This window comes from Rutilus rutilus (genome assembly GCF_951802725.1).
Source record: "Rutilus rutilus genome assembly, chromosome: 24".
Taxonomy (NCBI): domain Eukaryota; kingdom Metazoa; phylum Chordata; class Actinopteri; order Cypriniformes; family Leuciscidae; genus Rutilus; species Rutilus rutilus.
Window position 1 is genome coordinate 29,537,157 of NC_140228.1, and position 19,061 is coordinate 29,556,217.

The 19,061-nt window shown below is 38.2% G+C and overlaps 1 protein-coding gene across 1 annotated transcript in view; it reads left to right on the plus strand.

The window, feature by feature from the left end:
• The first annotated feature begins 2,303 nt into the window (after positions 1-2,303).
• vstm2a (V-set and transmembrane domain containing 2A) overlaps positions 2,304-19,061 on the plus strand; it is a 59,008-nt gene continuing 42,250 nt past the window's right edge. Inside the window, exons 1-2 of the mRNA XM_084398204.1 lie at positions 2,304-2,496; positions 3,662-3,831. Of these exons, the coding sequence (XP_084254330.1) occupies positions 2,418-2,496; positions 3,662-3,831 (249 nt within the window). The 5' untranslated portion in view covers positions 2,304-2,417. The remainder of the gene's footprint in view (positions 2,497-3,661; positions 3,832-19,061) is intronic.

Below are 19,061 nucleotides of genomic sequence, written 5' to 3' on the forward strand. Positions count from 1 at the left end.
ACCCTATACGTGTTACATATACAGTAAAGAGGCAAGTCTCACCCTATACGTGTTACATATACAGTAAAGAGGAAAGTCTCACCCTATACGTGTTACATATACAGTAAAGAGGCAAGTCTCACCCTATACGTGTTACATATACAGTAAAGAGGCAAGTCTCACCCTATACGTGTTACATATACAGTAAAGAGGCAAGTCTCACCCTATACGTGTTACATATACAGTAAAGAGGCAAGTCTCACCTTATACGTGTTACATATACAGTAAAGAGGCAAGCCTCACCCTATACGTGTTACATATACAGTAAAGAGGCAAGCCTCACCCTATACGTGTTACATATACAGTAAAGAGGCAAGTCTCAACCTATACGTGTTACATATACAGTAAAGAGGCAAGTCTCACCCTATACGTGTTACATATACAGTAAAGAGGCAAGTCTCACCCTATACGTGTTACATATACATTAAAGAGGCAAGTCTCACCCTATATGTGTTACATCGTATCGTATCGTATCGTATCGTATCGTATCGTATCGTATATGCAGTAAAGAGGCAAGTCTCACCCTAGATGTGTTACATATACAGTAAAGCGTTTCTGCAATGCTTTACCAAAGTTATACTTGGTCTTGCTAAATTGGCAACAAAGTTTTTGGCCTAATGTCATCATTGTATTGAAAGTGTTTGCAATGAATAAAGCCTTTAGCCAGTGAAAGACATTTGAATATTTATCCAATCTCTGGCCTGTAGAAGTTATTGTGAAGGTCATCAGTAGTCGACGTGGGCTTCGTCTTATCTGCATGATGTGCAGCAGAGAGAGACTTATCAGACCAGGTATAAAATATTAATACTGAGAGCACTATAATAAATATCACAGATGCTGAACACAATTTACATTTCTGCCACCATCATCAGTCTGGAAAAAGCGTAATTATTTCTCCATGCACACTGCTCTGCTCAAAGGATTGTGTGTGGGGAGCAAGTCTTAAGTACCTGTGCTGCTTTCCTCACGTTAAAATGCTGATTTAAGGTTTTACTGGAGTGGGGCTCAAACACACACTGCATCTTCGGTCGACCCCGTCACTGAATGTCTAGGGTTTGCTTCTGTTTATAGCCAGAGAGTCACTTCACTTAGAGACACTGCTGGATTAATGAGAACAGAAATGATTTGCTGTCCATCAAACCGTCACATATGCAGCTCTCTAGATTTGAGAGGACCTGCATTTGTCGACTCAATCTGTTCTGTGACAGTGAGGCGTTAAACACTGAGTCCATGGGACTGATAAACATGCGCTGACCTGGTTTGTATGAAGAACACTCTCGTCCTGAAAACAAAGTTCAACATTGTGGTTATAATATTATTGAATTATGTCTAAAGGTGTGCAAGTGTGATTTTATTGTGTGAACACAACAGCAATAGCAACAATGAGATGATCGGATTTGGTTTGGACAATGCACAAAAAATATTCCAATTTAAGAGGGTTTTAATCCATGCACTAATTATTACATTAATATATATATATATACACATATATTAACAGCTAATATGTGTGTGTTTGTGTGTGCGCGAGAGAGAGAGAGAGAGAGAGAGAGAGAGAGAGAGAGAGAGAGAGAGAGAGTGTGTGTGTGAGAGAGTGTGTGTGCGTGTGTGTATGTGTGTGCGTGTGTGTGAGAGTGTGTTTTAGAGAGTCTGGCTGTGTGTGTGTGTGTGTGTGTGTGTGTGTGTGTGTGTGTGAGAGTGTGTTTTAGAGAGTCTGGCTGTGTGTGTGTGTGTGTGTGTGTGTGTGTGTGTGTGTGTGTGTGTGTGTGTGTGTGTGTGTGTGAAAGTGTGTTTTAGAGAGTCTGGCTGTGTGTGTGTGTGTGTGTGTGTGTGTGTGTGTGTGTGTGTTTACAGACAATTAAACATGAAAACAGTTAGTTCTCATTTTTCTTTTTTAAAAATCTATTAAGTGCAACAGTGTGCAATATATGGATTTTTCATATTAAGTCGCATTGCAAACTGTTTTTATAACAAACACAAATAGGCGAAAACTCTGTGTTTTTTTTTTTTTTTGCATAACATTTTGTTGTTCTTCTTGACAGTCGCAGAGAGCGATCTCGTTTGTTATATTTCTCCAAATGCTGGTCCCAGTCTCACGCCTCTGTGCGCGCGAGCGACGGGGAGCGCGTGAGTGAGAGCCGCAGAGAGAGAGAGAGAGAGAGAGAGAGAGAGAGAGAGAGAGAGAGAGAGAGAGAGAGAGAGAGAGAGAGAGAGAGAGAGAGAGAGAGAGAGCATCATTACTCCATCAACACCTCGCAGAGACAGTAGGAGAGTTACCGAGCGAGAGTTGCGGCATGTTTCCCGCTCGGCGTATTCTCTCGGTTTCTGCTTAACGAGCTCAACATTTCTGGAGGACATTTCTTTTCCCAGCTCTCTTCGCAATGATGGGGACCTTACATGACAGTATTGGATTTGTGCTCTTTTCCTGTTTGTCCATTCAAGTTGGATTTTCTCTTGATGGTAAGAACATTTTACGGCTGAGAATAGATACTTTTTAATGCATCTATCCGCAATGGTATACACCGTTAATAACTTTACAATTTCAACCATTATCAGCAGCAACTGAAAATATGCTGTCAGTGTCTATTTTACATTTAAAATGATTGCTGCATATATTTGTGTGGTAATATTTAAATAATAAGTGTCAAAAGTTGAGCCTACGCGATCCCGATGTCCGTGAGGAGTGATAGAAAAATCAACTGTTGATTGCTGGGAACTCGTAAGATCTCGGATCTGTTCTTCTGCACATGAACCCTGAGCTCTTGTCCAGCGTTAAAGGTAGTAAAGGGTAATTTTGAAGGAACCGCACGCGCGACTTGCATGTCAAGTGGTGATGATCCTGTAAACGGACTGCGGCTGTTCAGCACCACGAACAGCTCCATCGCTCAGTAAACCAGTTCAGCACCACGAACAGCTCTAGATCCCAGTAAACCAGTTCAGCACCACGAACAGCTCTAGATCCCAGTAAACCCGGTAAACCAGTTCAGCACCACGAACAGCTCCAGCTCCCAGTAAACCCGGTAGAGGAGTAGGAGTCCTTCATTTACTGCCGTGTAACAAAGAGAGGATCTGCTGTACGAACCCGACGATATTATAGTCTGGAAGTATTCATTAAATTTCACCCAACCAGAAGATTTGACTAGTTGCAAAAAAAAAAAAAAAAAAAAAGACTATAGTGTGTATAGTGTGTGTGTGTGTGTGTGTGTGTGTGTGTGTGAATATATATATATATATGACATTTTTATTTTCATATTATATATGACATTTTTATTTGTTTATATATATATATATATATATATATATATATATATATATATATATATATTATGAAAATAAAAATTCATTAATGTTTATATGTATATATAATCAAACAATAATAATAAATTAAATTATAAAATATGAATCAAATAGCCATTTTTAATGTACATATTTTAGTATTATTGTATAAGTGTTTGTATAATGTATAATGAAATCAGAAGAGAAAAAACATTTAAAAAATATTTTCATAAATTTTATTATATCATAATTTCAATAAAATATCATATAAAAATGAAAGAGTAGAGTATAATCACTGGTAGACTGTCTTTCTTCAATCTCAGGTTAACTTGCTACATCTCTCTTGCAGGAAAATTTACTGATTTCCCTTCTAACATCACAGCAAGGGAAGGGCAGAACATCGAAATGGCATGTGCCTTTCAAAGTGGGATGTCCTCGGTTTACTTGGAGATCCAGTGGTGGTTTATTCGTGCTCCTGAGGAACTGATCACGAGCGAGGAGGACGAGGACGACACGGAGGTAAGAACATTTCATGCAAGGGTTTAACGAAGGGTTAATTGTTCATAACGTCATTCCAGCCTACAGGAGAAATCTAAGTATCCTCGGCACGTTGCGTGAATTTATCCCGTTTTGTCGCACATACGATACGCATCACTTTTATCCTCCCACTCCGTTGCACTTTTAGTTGATTGAAGGAACTGTTTTTTTTATGTGTCGTTTTATACTGCTATATTTCTGTTCTGCTGCTATGAGCTTCACTTGTGCTCCTTCTGAAAGGCAGATCTTGCAGTATTCCTGTTTTTCTACTCATGCCACGTAATTATAACCCCAACCCTCCACGTCAAAACACACACTTGCACAGCACACAATACATGTCAGACTAATCATCTGTTTCGCTCAGGGATGTTGTGTTGCGAGCAGGACCTGAATCACGCTTCATGATTCATAGTGAATTCAAGACTCCTCAGGCTTTGAGATCCGCAGATAAATCACTGTGACACTCATTTGGAGATCACTGGTCTTATGAAGGACAAAACACACAAGTGAATGACATCAGGGTCCGAGTGTGTGCACTAGAGACGCCACTGGCTGAATGTCAACAAGTGTGTGTGTGTGTGTGTGTGGCCTTTGTTTGCATTCGACATGTCTGTGTGACGACATGTTTAACGACAAAATGTTTGCGAGCGTCAACAAATGATCTGAGTCACGGCTTGCGTATTAACGTTGTTTTCTGGCAGGTTGAGAGATGTCTTCAGGCTGACACACACACACACAGTATAGTCAGTTGTTGCAGATGCAGTTCAACATTCAGCGAGAGCATTTGGCAGTTCGCTGACATTAAAACAAGTTTATTTTCCCGTTTGATAAAAGCCTTTTGTTCGCACAGGAAGAAAAACATCCCTTTTTTTTTTTGTTCCTGCTCAGATTTAATTCTGCCATTACTAAAGCGGTGTTGTCTCTCATCATGCACATATCGTCGAGGCTTTGATCCAGGGGACGGGAGAAGCTTCGACGTCTGAATCTCGTTCTTCTTGGATAATTGTGTGTCAAATGACATGCAGAGGAGAAGCCAGCCAAGGGTCGACCTGCAGAAAGACATGTGGAATTATGAGACGTGACATCGGTCAGTGGTTTCTGATGTCAAGCGTTCAGCTCTGATGGGAATGAGACGCGACGAGAGACGAGTGCTGTTGTTGTGTCACTGTATAATGGATAATGGATATGATCCATAGCCTGAATCTGCAGGCATCGATATTTAGTCAAACAAAAATGTATTCAGACACCTTTCTCACATCATCACAGTTTATTCGCTATAGTTTAGAAAATGGTAATAAATGACCAGAACTCAGTTGATATTTGACTGGTTTTGTCCGTCCTTCTGTTAGACTGTCTCACACATGAATTATGTTGAATATCTGTCAGCTGTTAAATTTAACTACACAATTAGATAATACCAGTTTAGCTCAACCAATCACCAAGCAATGCTTCATTGTGTTCAGTCTGTGTGTAAAAAGAGCATTAGCAATTAAAGAGAAAACACACTTCAGCAAAACATGATCAGCTCAAAGTGTCCCAATCATTTTTGCTCCCACATGTTTATAAATGTTACTGGTAGTCGCTGTATGAAGAATTATTGGGTATAATATGTCACAGTTTACTTTATTTTGCTCTCCTCACTTACAGAAATGAACTATAAGGTCTTGGTAAAAAATAATATTACAAATTATATCTGGTGTCTGTATAAATTTTGGTGTAATGGCCATTACTAGAGAGCTTTCCAAGCTCATGGTGCTATTCGTTTTTTTCAAAGCTTTACACACAAATCCAAGACCTGCACACACAAAATGCTACATTCATCTCTTGCTAAATGAAGCACTGCATTCACAATATCACACACATCTCAAAAGCAAACATTTGTCTTACGTTGCAAACACCTTTGCCATAATATTATATTTTTGGATATATCATATACACACAGTTATTCAAAACCTAAAGCTCTTCTTTCATGAGCTCCTGTGTTCATTTCTGGACAAGATTGAAAGTAATCGGCAGAGAGAAGTTGGAAAACTCACGGTAAACACGAAAGCAAGATTGAAACCAAACTTTATTTGTTTCACTGTGAGTGTTTGCACATGTGAGGAGTGAGTGTGTGTATGTGTGAGGAGTGTGTGTGTGTGAGTGTGTGTGTGTGTGAGGACTGTGTGTGAGTGTGTGTGTGTGAGTGTGTGTGTGTGTGAGGAGTGTGTGTAAGTGTGTGTGTGTGTGTGTGTGTGTGTGAGGAGTGTGTGTGTGTGTGTGTGTGTGTGTGTGTGTGTGAGTGAGTGTGTGTGTGAGGAGCGTGTGTGAGGCTCTGATGAATTACTGTGGTGTTTTAATAGGTTGTGTTTGAAAAGGAAATCAAGATTACATTTTTGTGCGTTTCACACAGAATTGTGTTGTGGTTTGCAAAGAGTGTTTTATGAAATTGAATACACTATAATTAGTGTGTGGTTTTGCAGATTTGGTGTGTGGTCCTGGTGTTTGAGTGTCAGAAACTGTGTGACACGTAAGGATTTAGTGTGTTTTGTCTTTGTGGAATAGTCTTGACTGAGGAACGGCACACGTTCTCTGTAATGACACACGAGGACTCGTCTCTGCTCAGGCCACAGCACTTCACTGTAATCTTCACCGAGCGATTGCTGTCGGCAGAAGTCTCAAATTGGATAAATGGTTGCTGTTAGCGTTCGGATGCTCATTTCTGATGTCCCGAAGCAAGGCAAGAGGTCATTTATCAAAAGAGCCACAGCCCACATAAAATGCAAATGATAATGCAATTTCGAATGCAAAGATCTACTTTATTTGCATACTTATGGGAGCTTCTGGGCTCGAAGTTCATTCGCTGATGGTCTCGTGTGAATTCGCCGGATTTATTTCAGGCAGTCGTGTTCTTTTGTGAACTTTATATTCGGCAGTGCTGGGCCTTAGGGAAGTTTATTAAAGCACATATTCAGAAAGAGATCAAGACTTTGGGCTGACTGACGTCGCTGACATTTTTAGATGAACGCTTCACACCTTTGCACTGAATGTGAACGCAGGGAAAATTAGAGACTGTCAAATGTGATTCATCAAACAACATGTTTTTATCATCACTGCTCTTTTGTGCGAAGATGACGAGCAATACCTCCAATCATGCAATTATGGCCGTTCTTCACACATCCAGAGCAGTTTAATCAATAGAAGAGCGTTTCAAGTCTAAAACAATTGATTTAGAGCAGTGGTTTTCAAACTGTGGGTCGCGACCCACTTGTGGGTCGCACAGTGAGAAAAGGTGGGTCGCACAAAGGCACTTAGCTGCAGCTAAATTTACGTTACGATGAGTGAAACAAAACCAGTCCGATTAATGACCAAACGACTCTTAAGTGAGTTTTAGCGCCCGCCAAAGTGAATTTTTGTCCCGCCAAAATCTTATTTGATCGGTGAGTAATTAGATGAACTGCTGCGCTTGTCACAGCGCATGTTTAACTGAAAGAACGTCGAGCAGAGAGAGAGAGACTCGGTCGCGCGCGCGCTCTCTCTCTCTCTCTTCGGAGCCAGGCGAAAGTGTAAACATAACAAGACTTCACCGTCTTCAAACTAAGCGCTGTCTTGCTCTCTCTCTCTCCCTCGCACATATTAATCAAAATAAATCAACATGGTGGTAAAAGGTCGGAAGACCAAAGTTTCATGTGGAGCATTCGGAGATTTTTTTTTTCCTGAATTACTGCTGGGTGTGAATTGTGCTAAATAAGTTGCCTTATCTTCTCTGAAAAGCGTCCCAGACATTCAGCTGACATAAAACAACACTTTAATTAAACGAAAAAAAAAATCCAGTGATGAAATGTTTTCTGTGTTGACAGAAATCTTGGATGTCCATGTCCTAACTGCTGGGATAATCACACAACGCGCACATGCACACGTCCAATTCGCGAACTAATGACTCCTTTGAACCGATTCATTTTAATGAATGGTTAAAACAACTGATCTTTCCAACAGTGAACTCAGGAGACGTATGAATCGGTGTATAATCAGTAACACTTTACAATAAGGTTCTATTTATTACATTACATAAAAAGTACAGTTTGCTTACTCAAGCTTAAGCTTTAAAATAAATAAAACCCCTTGTTTTTTTTGAAAAGCATATGAAATTTTTCCACACAGTGCTATCAAGAATCGATAAGAGAATCGTTAAAGAATCGGATCGACAATCAGAATTGTCAGTGGCATTATTTTTATTGATAAAATCTGATCATTTCCCATCCCTATGTGAAGACGGTAAAATTATAATCAAACATTAAAGAACATTCATGTTTTTTTGTTGTTGTTGTTTTTTTAAGAATTAAAAGTTTAAAATATTTTGCTAACATGAGGTCTTGTCACTGTCAGTCTTTTTACATCAGTGCAAAACTAGGGTATACAGATTAAGATCATCAGCATGCATTGATTAATCCCATGGCATGTAGCAAAAAAAAAAAAAAAAAAAAAAAAAATGTGCGACCAAATCATGCTGGTGCGACTAACTGAGAAAGTTGGTAGCACCAGTGCAAGTGGGTCTTGAGATTGATTATACTTGTCTAGGTGGGTCCTCGAATGAAAAAGTTTGGGAACCCCTGATTTAGAGAATGCATGATATAGAGTTTATTGTGTGTGTGTGTGTGTGTGTGTGTGTGTGTTACCTGTTACCAAAGAAATGATGGTAATAATAAGAATCAAAACTGTGTGAAATAATTAGTCTTTCATGCGAGCTCTACGTAGAAACACAAAAGATTCTCTTCTAAATTGAACCGAATGAAAGAATCGTGCGATTGCGTCCTGTTAGGACAAATGCACTGCTTAAAATAGCATTTGCTTTGCCTTTCTTGGACTTATTTTTTAATGGATAACGTTTCCATTGGCATCCGAGACGAGAGCATGCGCTCCTCCAGCTGTAGGACTGTAGATCCATCAGCATTATCGTGAGATGCAGGTTTGTCGGCTGTGAGACGCAGCGGGAGGAACGTGCTTCTTCTTCATGACTCACAGGCCCAAATTATTCAGCAGAAGTTTGCGTTATATATCATATGCATGCAGATCCTGAAGGCCTGGATTTCTGTGCTTTAGCTCAGATCTTACACACTTGCCAGATGTAATCTAGATATATAACAGTTCAAAGGGAATGTGAGAAGTAGTATTGCATACTAATGTTCAGCGGCTATGCCACATTCATACACCACCACTCAAAGGGTTTCCAAATAAATTAATGGTTTTATTCAGCCAGGATGCATTAAATAAATGTTGCTCTTTTGAATATTTTATTTATCAAAAAAAATCAAGAAAAATAAAATATCATAAATGTTTCTGGAGCATCAAATCATCATATTAGAGTGATTTCTGAAGGATCATGTGACACTGAAGACTGGAGTAATGATGCTGAAAATTCAGGAATAATGTAATATTTCACATTATTACTGTGATGAAACTCTGGATCAAAACACAGGCGAAGAAGAAGCAGAAACAAGCGAGAGAAGCATTGCTGTAAAATAACGCGATCATTGACATCATATAAATCAAATCTGCCTAATGTTACTGAATGAAATGTCGACCAGGAAGCTTTGAGGTGTTGATGAACTCCATCGACTGTTTTAATCATCGTTCTGAATATGATCCGGGCAGTGTCTTTGACAAAAACATCATTTCTCAGCTTTTTGCTCAACATGTTGCTTTTGTAATGAAACTTCCTCACATTCAAGAGTCAAAGAGTGCATGAAGCAACAAGAATAAAATGATTTTGTTTTGTCAGGCTCTGTTCTTTCTTTTGATACATTGTGTCTTCAGATAATCACATGAAAGTTTTGTGAAAGTGATCAGAAATGCTGGCGTGGAAAGAGTTAAACTGAATGGAAAAGTGAAATGTTGGCTTGGGAACTAGCTAGAATTAAATAAGTTAAAGGATTAGTTCACTTCAGAATTAAGATTTCCTGATAGTTTACTCTCCCCCTCGTCATCCAAGATATTCATGTCCGTAGTGGAAAAGAAATGAAGGTTTTTGAGGAAAACATTCCAGGATGTCTTCAATGGGGTCCAACGGGTCGAGGGTCCAAATGTGAGTTTCAGTGCAGCTTCAAAGTCTCGACACGGTCCAGCCGAGGAATAAGAGTCTTATCTAGACAAACCAGCCGGCATTTTATTTAAAAAAAAATATATATATACATTTATATACTTTTTAACCACAAATGCCCGTCTTGCACCAGCTGTGATGCGACACACATTACGTTTGAAAGGTCACTTGAAGTCCTCTATGGAGAACAATCCTGGAATGTTTTCCACAAAAACCTTCATTTCTTTTGGACATCTCGGCTGATGTGGGGGTGAGTAAATGATCAGGGAAGCTAAATTCTGAAGTGAACTAATCCTTTAGTGTTTATTTTATTTTTGAAAGCTTTTTATAGTTTTGTTTTTAGTTTCGGTGAAGGATAATAACCCTGGCACGGATCACTGCGAGTGTAGGCGGAGGGAAAAGCACACTGGGTTTTGGAACACAGTTCTAGTGTCCACATTGATCCAAGAAATCCACTGGACGGGCATCAGCCAGTTTCTCCTCAAACCCAGACCGGCGCTGCTAGTGGCATGACCGAAGGCATTTCCTGTCATTTAAAGCTTAATTGACAGCTACCGCTGATACTGCCTCGGAACAAGATGAAGGCCTTTTATCACTTAAGGTTTCACACAAATGTCTCGTTTTCCCAATGGAAATGACTGGCCGATCTAGACAGCACACTCCCTACAAGTACAAACTAATGCAAAATCCATATCATCCAGCCCGCCTCTGTCTTTAGCCCAATTACACCCCGTCCTCAGTGTAAGTCCTCCACCAGACTTTAAAGACAGTACGCCCTGAAGGTCAATGAAGCGATCGCTGGATCCATCAGCGCCGGGCTATTGTTAGGACACGCACATTCATGATCAATGCATGAAGCTCTCCGTCTGTGGATGATAACCAGCCGTGTCCTTTTTCCATGTCCTGTTGCCTCGAGACAAGTCAAGACTGGAGAGAAAATGCTGGGTCGTTTTAACCCAATTTTGGGTCAAATATGGACAAACCCAAACGTTGGGTTAAAAATTTAACTTAAAGATTTGACCCAACGGCTGGGTTTGTCCATATTTGACCCAAAGTTGGGTTGAAACGAGTGTACAAATGGAAAAAGAAAGGAGTCTTCTGTAGAATAACATTTACTCTCTAAAGCTAATCTTTGAGTGTCAACAACGACACAAATATTGCACAGATATGGTGCAGTTGGAAGAATTGAGTGGCAGTTATTAGACAGAGTTCATTTATAGCAGTAGCATAACACAGTGGATTTTAATGAAAAGATTAGACTAATTAATGCTTGTAAAATTGCAATCAAATCTCAGAAGTCATAAATGTGTTGACAAGCCACCAAACTTTCAAATTGTTTTGCTGTGCACGGCTACATTGTTATAGAAATCTCATGAATACCACTAGGGGATTTACGGCAGTGGGAATGGCGACAGCTTCAACCACCATTTTTCATTAGCAGTGGTTGCGTTGAGTTTCTCAGTCCCGTTGGGCATTAGCGCTGAACACGCTGCTAATAGACTCTGAGTTTGAGACGCAGCTCTAATTTCAGCTGAGCTTTACACTGTAGTGATGCATTTAGATTTAAATGGGTTTCCAGCCCTGTTAGAGAGAGTATGATCACTGGTTTCGACAACCACAGACTCTCACTGGCCTTGCATGCAGTGAATAAAACTATAGAACTATCCACTTACACTAATGTTCAAAGATTTCTCCATTCATTAAGGATGCATTAAATTGATCAAAAGTTACAGTAAAGACTTTTATGATTTTTCTATAATTTCCAATAAATCTTTCTATTCATTAAAATATCCTGAAAAATAAAACGTTTCACAGTTTCCACAGAAATCTGAGGCAGCACAACTGTTTTCAACACTGATAATAATCATAAATGTTTCTTGAGCATCGAATTATCATATTAGAATGATTTCTGAAGGATCATGTGGAGTAATGATGCTGAAAATTACACTTTAATATATATTCACATAGAAAACTAATATTTGATCAAATGAATGCAGGCTTGGTGAGCAGAAGAGACTTTTTCAACAGCATAAAAAAATCTTTTGAACAACAACATCTATAATATCTATAATTTAAAATGTAATCAGAGCTGCATTTTATGCTCATATAATACATTTATTAGCAAATTTATACTAAACACAACAAAAATGGTCTAATTTACAAAAACAGAGTCATAAATGTTACATAGTACAGGGACCTGAATCAGTGATTTTTAATTAAACATCCAAACTGTGTGTTTTACCTTCCAACGCTTCATATGAGAGGGTAGGGTTCGTTTAGACGAGCTCGTTTGATCATTTCTTACAAACTACTGTCGAGTACAGTTAATTAGCAGCTCAGAGAAGCCCTGAAGAGTGAAGGTGCCAGAATGCAGGTCGCGTCGCCATTTCAACCAAATCTCCAAATTTTGTATCCAAAGCAAAATGAGACATGCTCTGTCATTGTTCTTACTTCTTAATTTACAGTGACATAAAATAACCTTATTTTCATTGTGAAACTGTGATAACTGAACAAAGGCTTTGATGGCAAGGACAAAATGCATCATGGAAAGACCCTCGGAGGAATTAACTGGCAGAGCGCTCGCGTTTAGTCTGGCAGCAAACGCTGAAAAGAGGAGATATTCATCAACCCACTGGAAAACACAAGAAAGGAAACTCTTCTTGGCCTGCGTGATGCTCTAAAGTGAAGCTTCACGGGATGACGAGTATGAATGTGTGTGGGCAGTCGCTCTTTAATCTTGACTCTGGGCCGTTGAGGATTTGGAGATCCCGGCATAATGGATTTCTCCACAACTGCCATATCCGTGCGACAAAAGGAGTGTGAGAGAAGGAGAGGAGCGACCGGACAGATGATCGTGTCGAGGGAGGGAGAATCAGCATGTAATGTGCAGAAGAGATGCCAGAAGCTCAGTCCAATTCAATTTGAGGGATCAAAACAAAAGTCGTTCCCTTTGAAGACACCGGCTCTGTGGGCTCCAATTAGTGAATGACTCGCATTTGATCTCTCTCTGGAACCAGTGCACGTGTGTTCCCATGTGTCTCTGGCGTAACGTAAAACGTCATATAAAATCATTGTTAAAGAGGACCTATTAATGAGCAAATTTCCCTCCAGTGGGAGTTCTTCTCTATATCAGTGTCAGTGTTCCTGAACTCCTGAAACGCCTCCATTGTAGTCTTGAGTTTCTTCCGGGAACGAACACGTCTCAATATTCCTCATTATAATAATTCATTCGCAGAATAAAGGGGCGGGGCCTGGTTGAGTTAGTTAGTAGTGTGTTAAACTGGCGGTTATGGTAAGGGGCGGGACATTTCCCAAACACACTCGAAGGGCTCGACCAATCACAACACGCTGATCCAGCCGACCAATCAGAGCACAGTGTGCTTTTCAGAAGGAGGGGCTTCATAGAGACAGGAAGTAAACAGAGCGTTACTGACAGACTGGGAAGAGAGGAGCCGCAACAATGGAGAATATGAGGAGAATAATCAACATTCAAGCAGGAAAACCTGTTCTAGTAGAGCCTGAATACAACATCAAGACTTTAAAAAAGCCTTAATATGGCCTCTTTAAAAAAAAAAAGAGGAAGAGAGAGAGAGAAAAGGCCAGAAATTGACTGTAAAAAAGATACTAAAATCTGTTTTGCAGATAATCTCCATTATAATACAGGTGGTAAAATAAAAGGCTGACTTAAATCATGACTTAATCTTTATCAAAATTGGCAAAACAGAAAGACAAAACACCATCATGACATTAAAATAAAGCTGTAAAAATGAAACAACATAAAATGTAACATAAAATGTATATACATACATCAAAACCAACAGGAAATATATATTCAGTTACTGTAGAGTTAAGTATTCGCTAGTATAATTACATTCTTTGGGGCTTTCACCTTAAATTACATGACTTTTTTAACTTACAAAAACAAATGCATTACAATATCCTAGTAAACATATGTATTTTTGAATAGCATTGTAAGTTATATGGTTCAAAAACATCAGTATTTTACAGTTACATAAAATAAATAGAATACAACTTAAAGTTAGATCAAATCTAACTTTTAATTAATGAACAGATAACATTTGTTCACTATAGCTGCATTAATCTTGTTAAAATTTTTGATTAAACAAGACAAAATTATATTTTTTTGATTTAACAAAATCATATCTTGTTAAAATCTGTATATAACATATAGAGATGGCCGTGGAAAAGATGGATACAAATAAAGCTCGGCTGTCTCAGATGTTCAATTTCTCTGTCTGTTTTCTTCCTGTTTTGATCTCATTTGTTGTGGAACTGGAATTGGATTCCCAGATCACCAGAATCGCACCTCAGTCGGAAATTACTTATGGATTTTGACTGGAGTCCCATCAGGACGGCCTGCGTTTGATTTCACTCAAGGATTACGTGAAGACAGAATATTCAAAAAGTATTGAATGGCACCTGAACCTCTGTATAAAGAAAGCTTTAGTTTCTTCATCTGTTCTTACAGCTCTTTCAAGCCGTGAGTGATCGTCAGCGAGTGGGTGAGTGAGTGGAGGCGGGGCTCATTTGCATATTCATAGAACCTAAATGAGGCAAGGGTGTCGAGTTACATTCAAGATATTTTAAGGCATGAAGACATTTTTCAAGAAAAACAAACAAAAAAAAACACTGAAATATGTCATTTTGATGATCAAAGATGAGTTTTAAGGGATACAATTATTGACTCCAGCGGGACTTTAACTAAAAATATAATAGTATCTCAGTGATATTAAAATAACACTGATTTAAACCTTTGCTGTCTTTCGAGCTCTGCTATTTCCCTCTAGTTTTTATTCTGTGTTTGTCGTTGCGTATAACCTGGTTTGGACAGACATGACTGATGTTTTTCTCCAAATCTTTCTCTGTTTACTTTCTGGGACACTTGCAGTTTTCAAAGACACAGTCTTGAGATGTGACCATGAACCACTTCATCTTGATAAATCTGCCTCATCATCATCGCAGTGATTTATATTCAAATCGAGCACTTCATGAGGTGTGAATTTCTCCAACACAGGTATTCATCAAAACTTTATTAAACTAAGTCAGGCTAATTTATCTCTCAGGACTTTAATTAAACATCAGTGAATGATTTATTCAACATATGGGGCCGACTTACCCCTAATATCCCTCCTACACCGCTACAAATCCTACAAATCCCCAGCCTGTTCCACACCAAGATCTCCTCGCCGCAATCTCCATTCCCCACTCACGAGATTCGCTTCAAGAGCTCCTTGGAGACAGAAACCTGTGGAACGGATCGATTGAAAGCCCGCCGTGACCCTATGGAGATGAGGATTGAGAACAACCGTGAAGGAGATGAGGTTTTCAGATCAGATTGACTGAACACAACACCTCTTGATGTGTGTGATGACCGAAACGCCACACACACACACACACACACACACACCACATCTCTCAGTTCAGACAGCCTCGGATACATCATGCTCAAATAGAAATCACTGAGTTTTGATAAAGAACGTCACATTAGTGCTTTCATCGCCACAGTTCATCTTTTTACAAGCAAGGTCCAAATGTCCGACTGATTCTCTCGATGCGAGTTTCTAATGTGTGCAGGATTAAAAACATGAAGTGCATGTGTAGCTTAGGGTTAAAGGGTTAGTTCACCCCAAAAATGAAAATTCTGTCAGTAATTACTCGCCCTCATGTTGTTCAACCCCGTAAGACTTTCGTTCATCTTCGGAACACAAATGAAGATATTTTTGATGAAATCTGAGAGCTCTCACTCCTCCACAGGCTGATAGGTAATCGATATCTGCCATCCCAGAAAAGTTAGTAAAGACATCGTTAAAATAGTCCAAGTGACTACAGTGGCTCAACCTTAAGTTTATCAAGCGATGAGAATACTTTTGTATTTGAGTGAGTTCACGAGACGCGTGCGCGAGAGCTGAGAAGACGACGCTCACGATCATGTGATGGGAAAGTGTGAAAGGTAATTCATTTAGCGGCATTGGTAAGGCACTTTTACGTTTTCTCGTTAGTTTCTCACGATTCGGACATCTAGGAAATGCACACTTAAACATCGAGACCCTTCTGCGTCGTCTTCTCAGCTCTTGCGCATGCGTCGGGTTGCTCTCGTGTTTACGACTCAAAAGAAGTAGTGTGCTTCATATATCAGAAGTATAGGGTGCAACGGGGTAAAAGCCGGCTTTGGTTTTATTCTCCTCTAAACCACTAGATGCACAAAAACTTGCATCCGCTTCTCAAGATGCGCGTGGACATTCGTCCGACCCTTGTGATCGCCGACAGCAGCGCAAAGTTGATTTGCAAAGTAATTTGATCTAATATTTTATGTTTAAAAAAAAAATAAATAATAATGTTGTATTTAAGGTAGCATATGAAAATCACTAAAATTATTGAATATATTTTGAGACAAAGGCCTTGTCAATGATTTTTAGTTTTGTTCAAGCTAATTAAAGCAACAGTTTTCAATAATGGAAGAATATGTAAAAATATGGTATTTGGGGTAAAAGACACACTAATTAACATGGTAACAAAAAGCCGGCTGACTTTTCCATTTATTGACATGACATGGTTTGATTCAGATGGGAAATATCAATAAGTTGTCCATCTTAGAGATAATCACCATATTTATAATGAAGCTGTCATATCGTTAGCCTCATAGCATAATTGCCTAAGTAATATTTTTTTTTTTAAAAGGACTTAGGCAATTATGCTATGAGGCTAACGATATTTAAAAAAATATGATATTAATCATATCATATGATAAAATATCCTTTAATGTTACTACCGTAAATCTATATTAAATTATTATGGGATCTCTCACTTTTTAAAATCATTTTGTTTCTGTATTTTTGTAAAAATTGTATATTGGCATATTTTAATGACAGCATATTTATTAAACAAAATTGTATTATTTTATATATCAAAATAAACAGAAAATTGTACATACTTTGCCAAAGTGGTTGTTTTGAACAGGTATTAACTTAGACAATATTTAAAACACATTTTTTTAAACTAAAGTTGTTGTGTCTTTTGCCCCATGTTATGTTTTATTTTCACACAAAAGCTGTTGCTCCATTAATGCTCAATACAAACATTTTTTCTTTTTTTTCTTTTTCTTAAGGTGTTCCTTTAGCCCTGTTGTACCCTACACTTATTTGGATGTGTTGACTAAAATACTAAAAGCATACGTGAAGCACTTGATTATAATTCTACCTGCATTATTCGATATTACATGAAACGTTAATACATTTGTCATATATTTAAATACATGAGACACATTTTTCAATAGAAATGACATTAAAGTATATTTCCGTTTACCAATTAGAAATGACATATAAAGATGTACTTAACTGGATTAAAGTTGAGCTATTTTTTTAAATATACATTTTCATTTAATTGAAATGAACATGCAATCAAGCGTCAAACCTTCAGTTTCCTAACGCAGGCTTTGCTGGATGTGAATAATACATTGTGGCATCAAAACAACCGGCCTAAAATTAGTTTAGAAAGATGATTTGCTCCATTTTTGGTCAGAACCACAGTCATCAGAGCAGAAATAAAACACTCAACTTTATTCAAGTTCTTCTGGGATTGTCTGTAACATGAAATAAACATAAGATGTGTTTGGAAAGAGTGTGTGAGCAGCTGTTTCATTCATATGAATGTCTTTTCGTTAGCGTTAGCACACATTTTTAAGTCTGATTATGTGAAACACCTGATGGATCATACGTCACACGGGTTCATCTAGATCAGATTTCATAACTGCATTTCTTCTACACAATATATTTGCCAAAAATGTTGGTAACACTTAATAATAACTGCATGTTATTGAATCATTAGTTACACATTAGTAAACGGTTAATTCATCATTTATAAAGCATTAATAGCCTTTAAATCCTTTACGAGGCATAAATAGTCCTCACGTTAATAAATAGTTAACTGACAGCTAATAAATGTTTTATAACTACCTGAATTAATCATGAATTACAGGAGGAATACATGTTGATAAAGCATTTATTAACACACTGAGTAACTTTTACTATATGTCTAAATAATATGTACAAATATACATTTAAATAGCTTATTAATCATTTACTTGCACTTTCTAAATGATCTTATGAACCACTGACAACTCCTAAACAACTGGTTTGTAAATAATGTAATACATAATTTAGAAATGATAAATTGATCCTTAATAAAGTATGAAAATACAACTATTAAACACATTATAGATATGCAAGAATAAAGCATGTATAGCTGTATTTACAAACCGCTTATTAATGTATATAAATGCTTTATAAATGATGAATTAACTGTGCTTAACTAATGATTCATAGCGTGCAGTTATTATAAAGTGTTATCAAACTGTGTTTTACTCTACACATGCGTGAACTAAACAATTCCACTTCTTGTCAATACTGAACACATTATTAAAACACTGGAACATGTGTGTGAACCCCTGGGCTGATGACTTTCCCAAAGGCTAATGGAAGTCAGGTGTTGCAATCAGTGAAATGAGACTGAAGGTGAAACGCTCAAGTCGGCATGCAATCAAAATTCACAATTCTAGTTTTTTTATGGAATATTGCAGTGTTTATTGTAAATGATTAATGGGTGCACATCATCATTATTGTTTTAATAATGTTGAATCAGAATAAGCTCCTCTTGCAGCATCTCTTCTCTTCTCTGATGATGAGGGCGGGGCAACCTGTCACTCACATGAGATCAGCCAATAGCAAACCACAACCATCCAATCAATTCCACACGGACACAATCAAGCCCCGCCCACATTTGTTCTTGTTCCAGAAGCGTTTCACTCGGATATAAACGACACAATAGAGAGGAAAAGACCAGCACAACTTCTCTTTCATGAAGACTTTAAAAATACCCTCTACAGGGAGCTGGACAGCCATGCTGAAGTGTGTGTTTGATATTTCGATGCATTAGCGGTGATGATAATCATCTGATATGCAAAGCCATATGGTGTCTGTAACATTGCAGTGCATCTGATAGTTTATGATCACGGTACATATGCAGATTAATTATTACAGCTCAGATCTGGAAAGCAAATATAGAACTCTAAGGTTGGAACTGGCATGTAAATCATGCTAGAAATGAATAATAAGAAGTG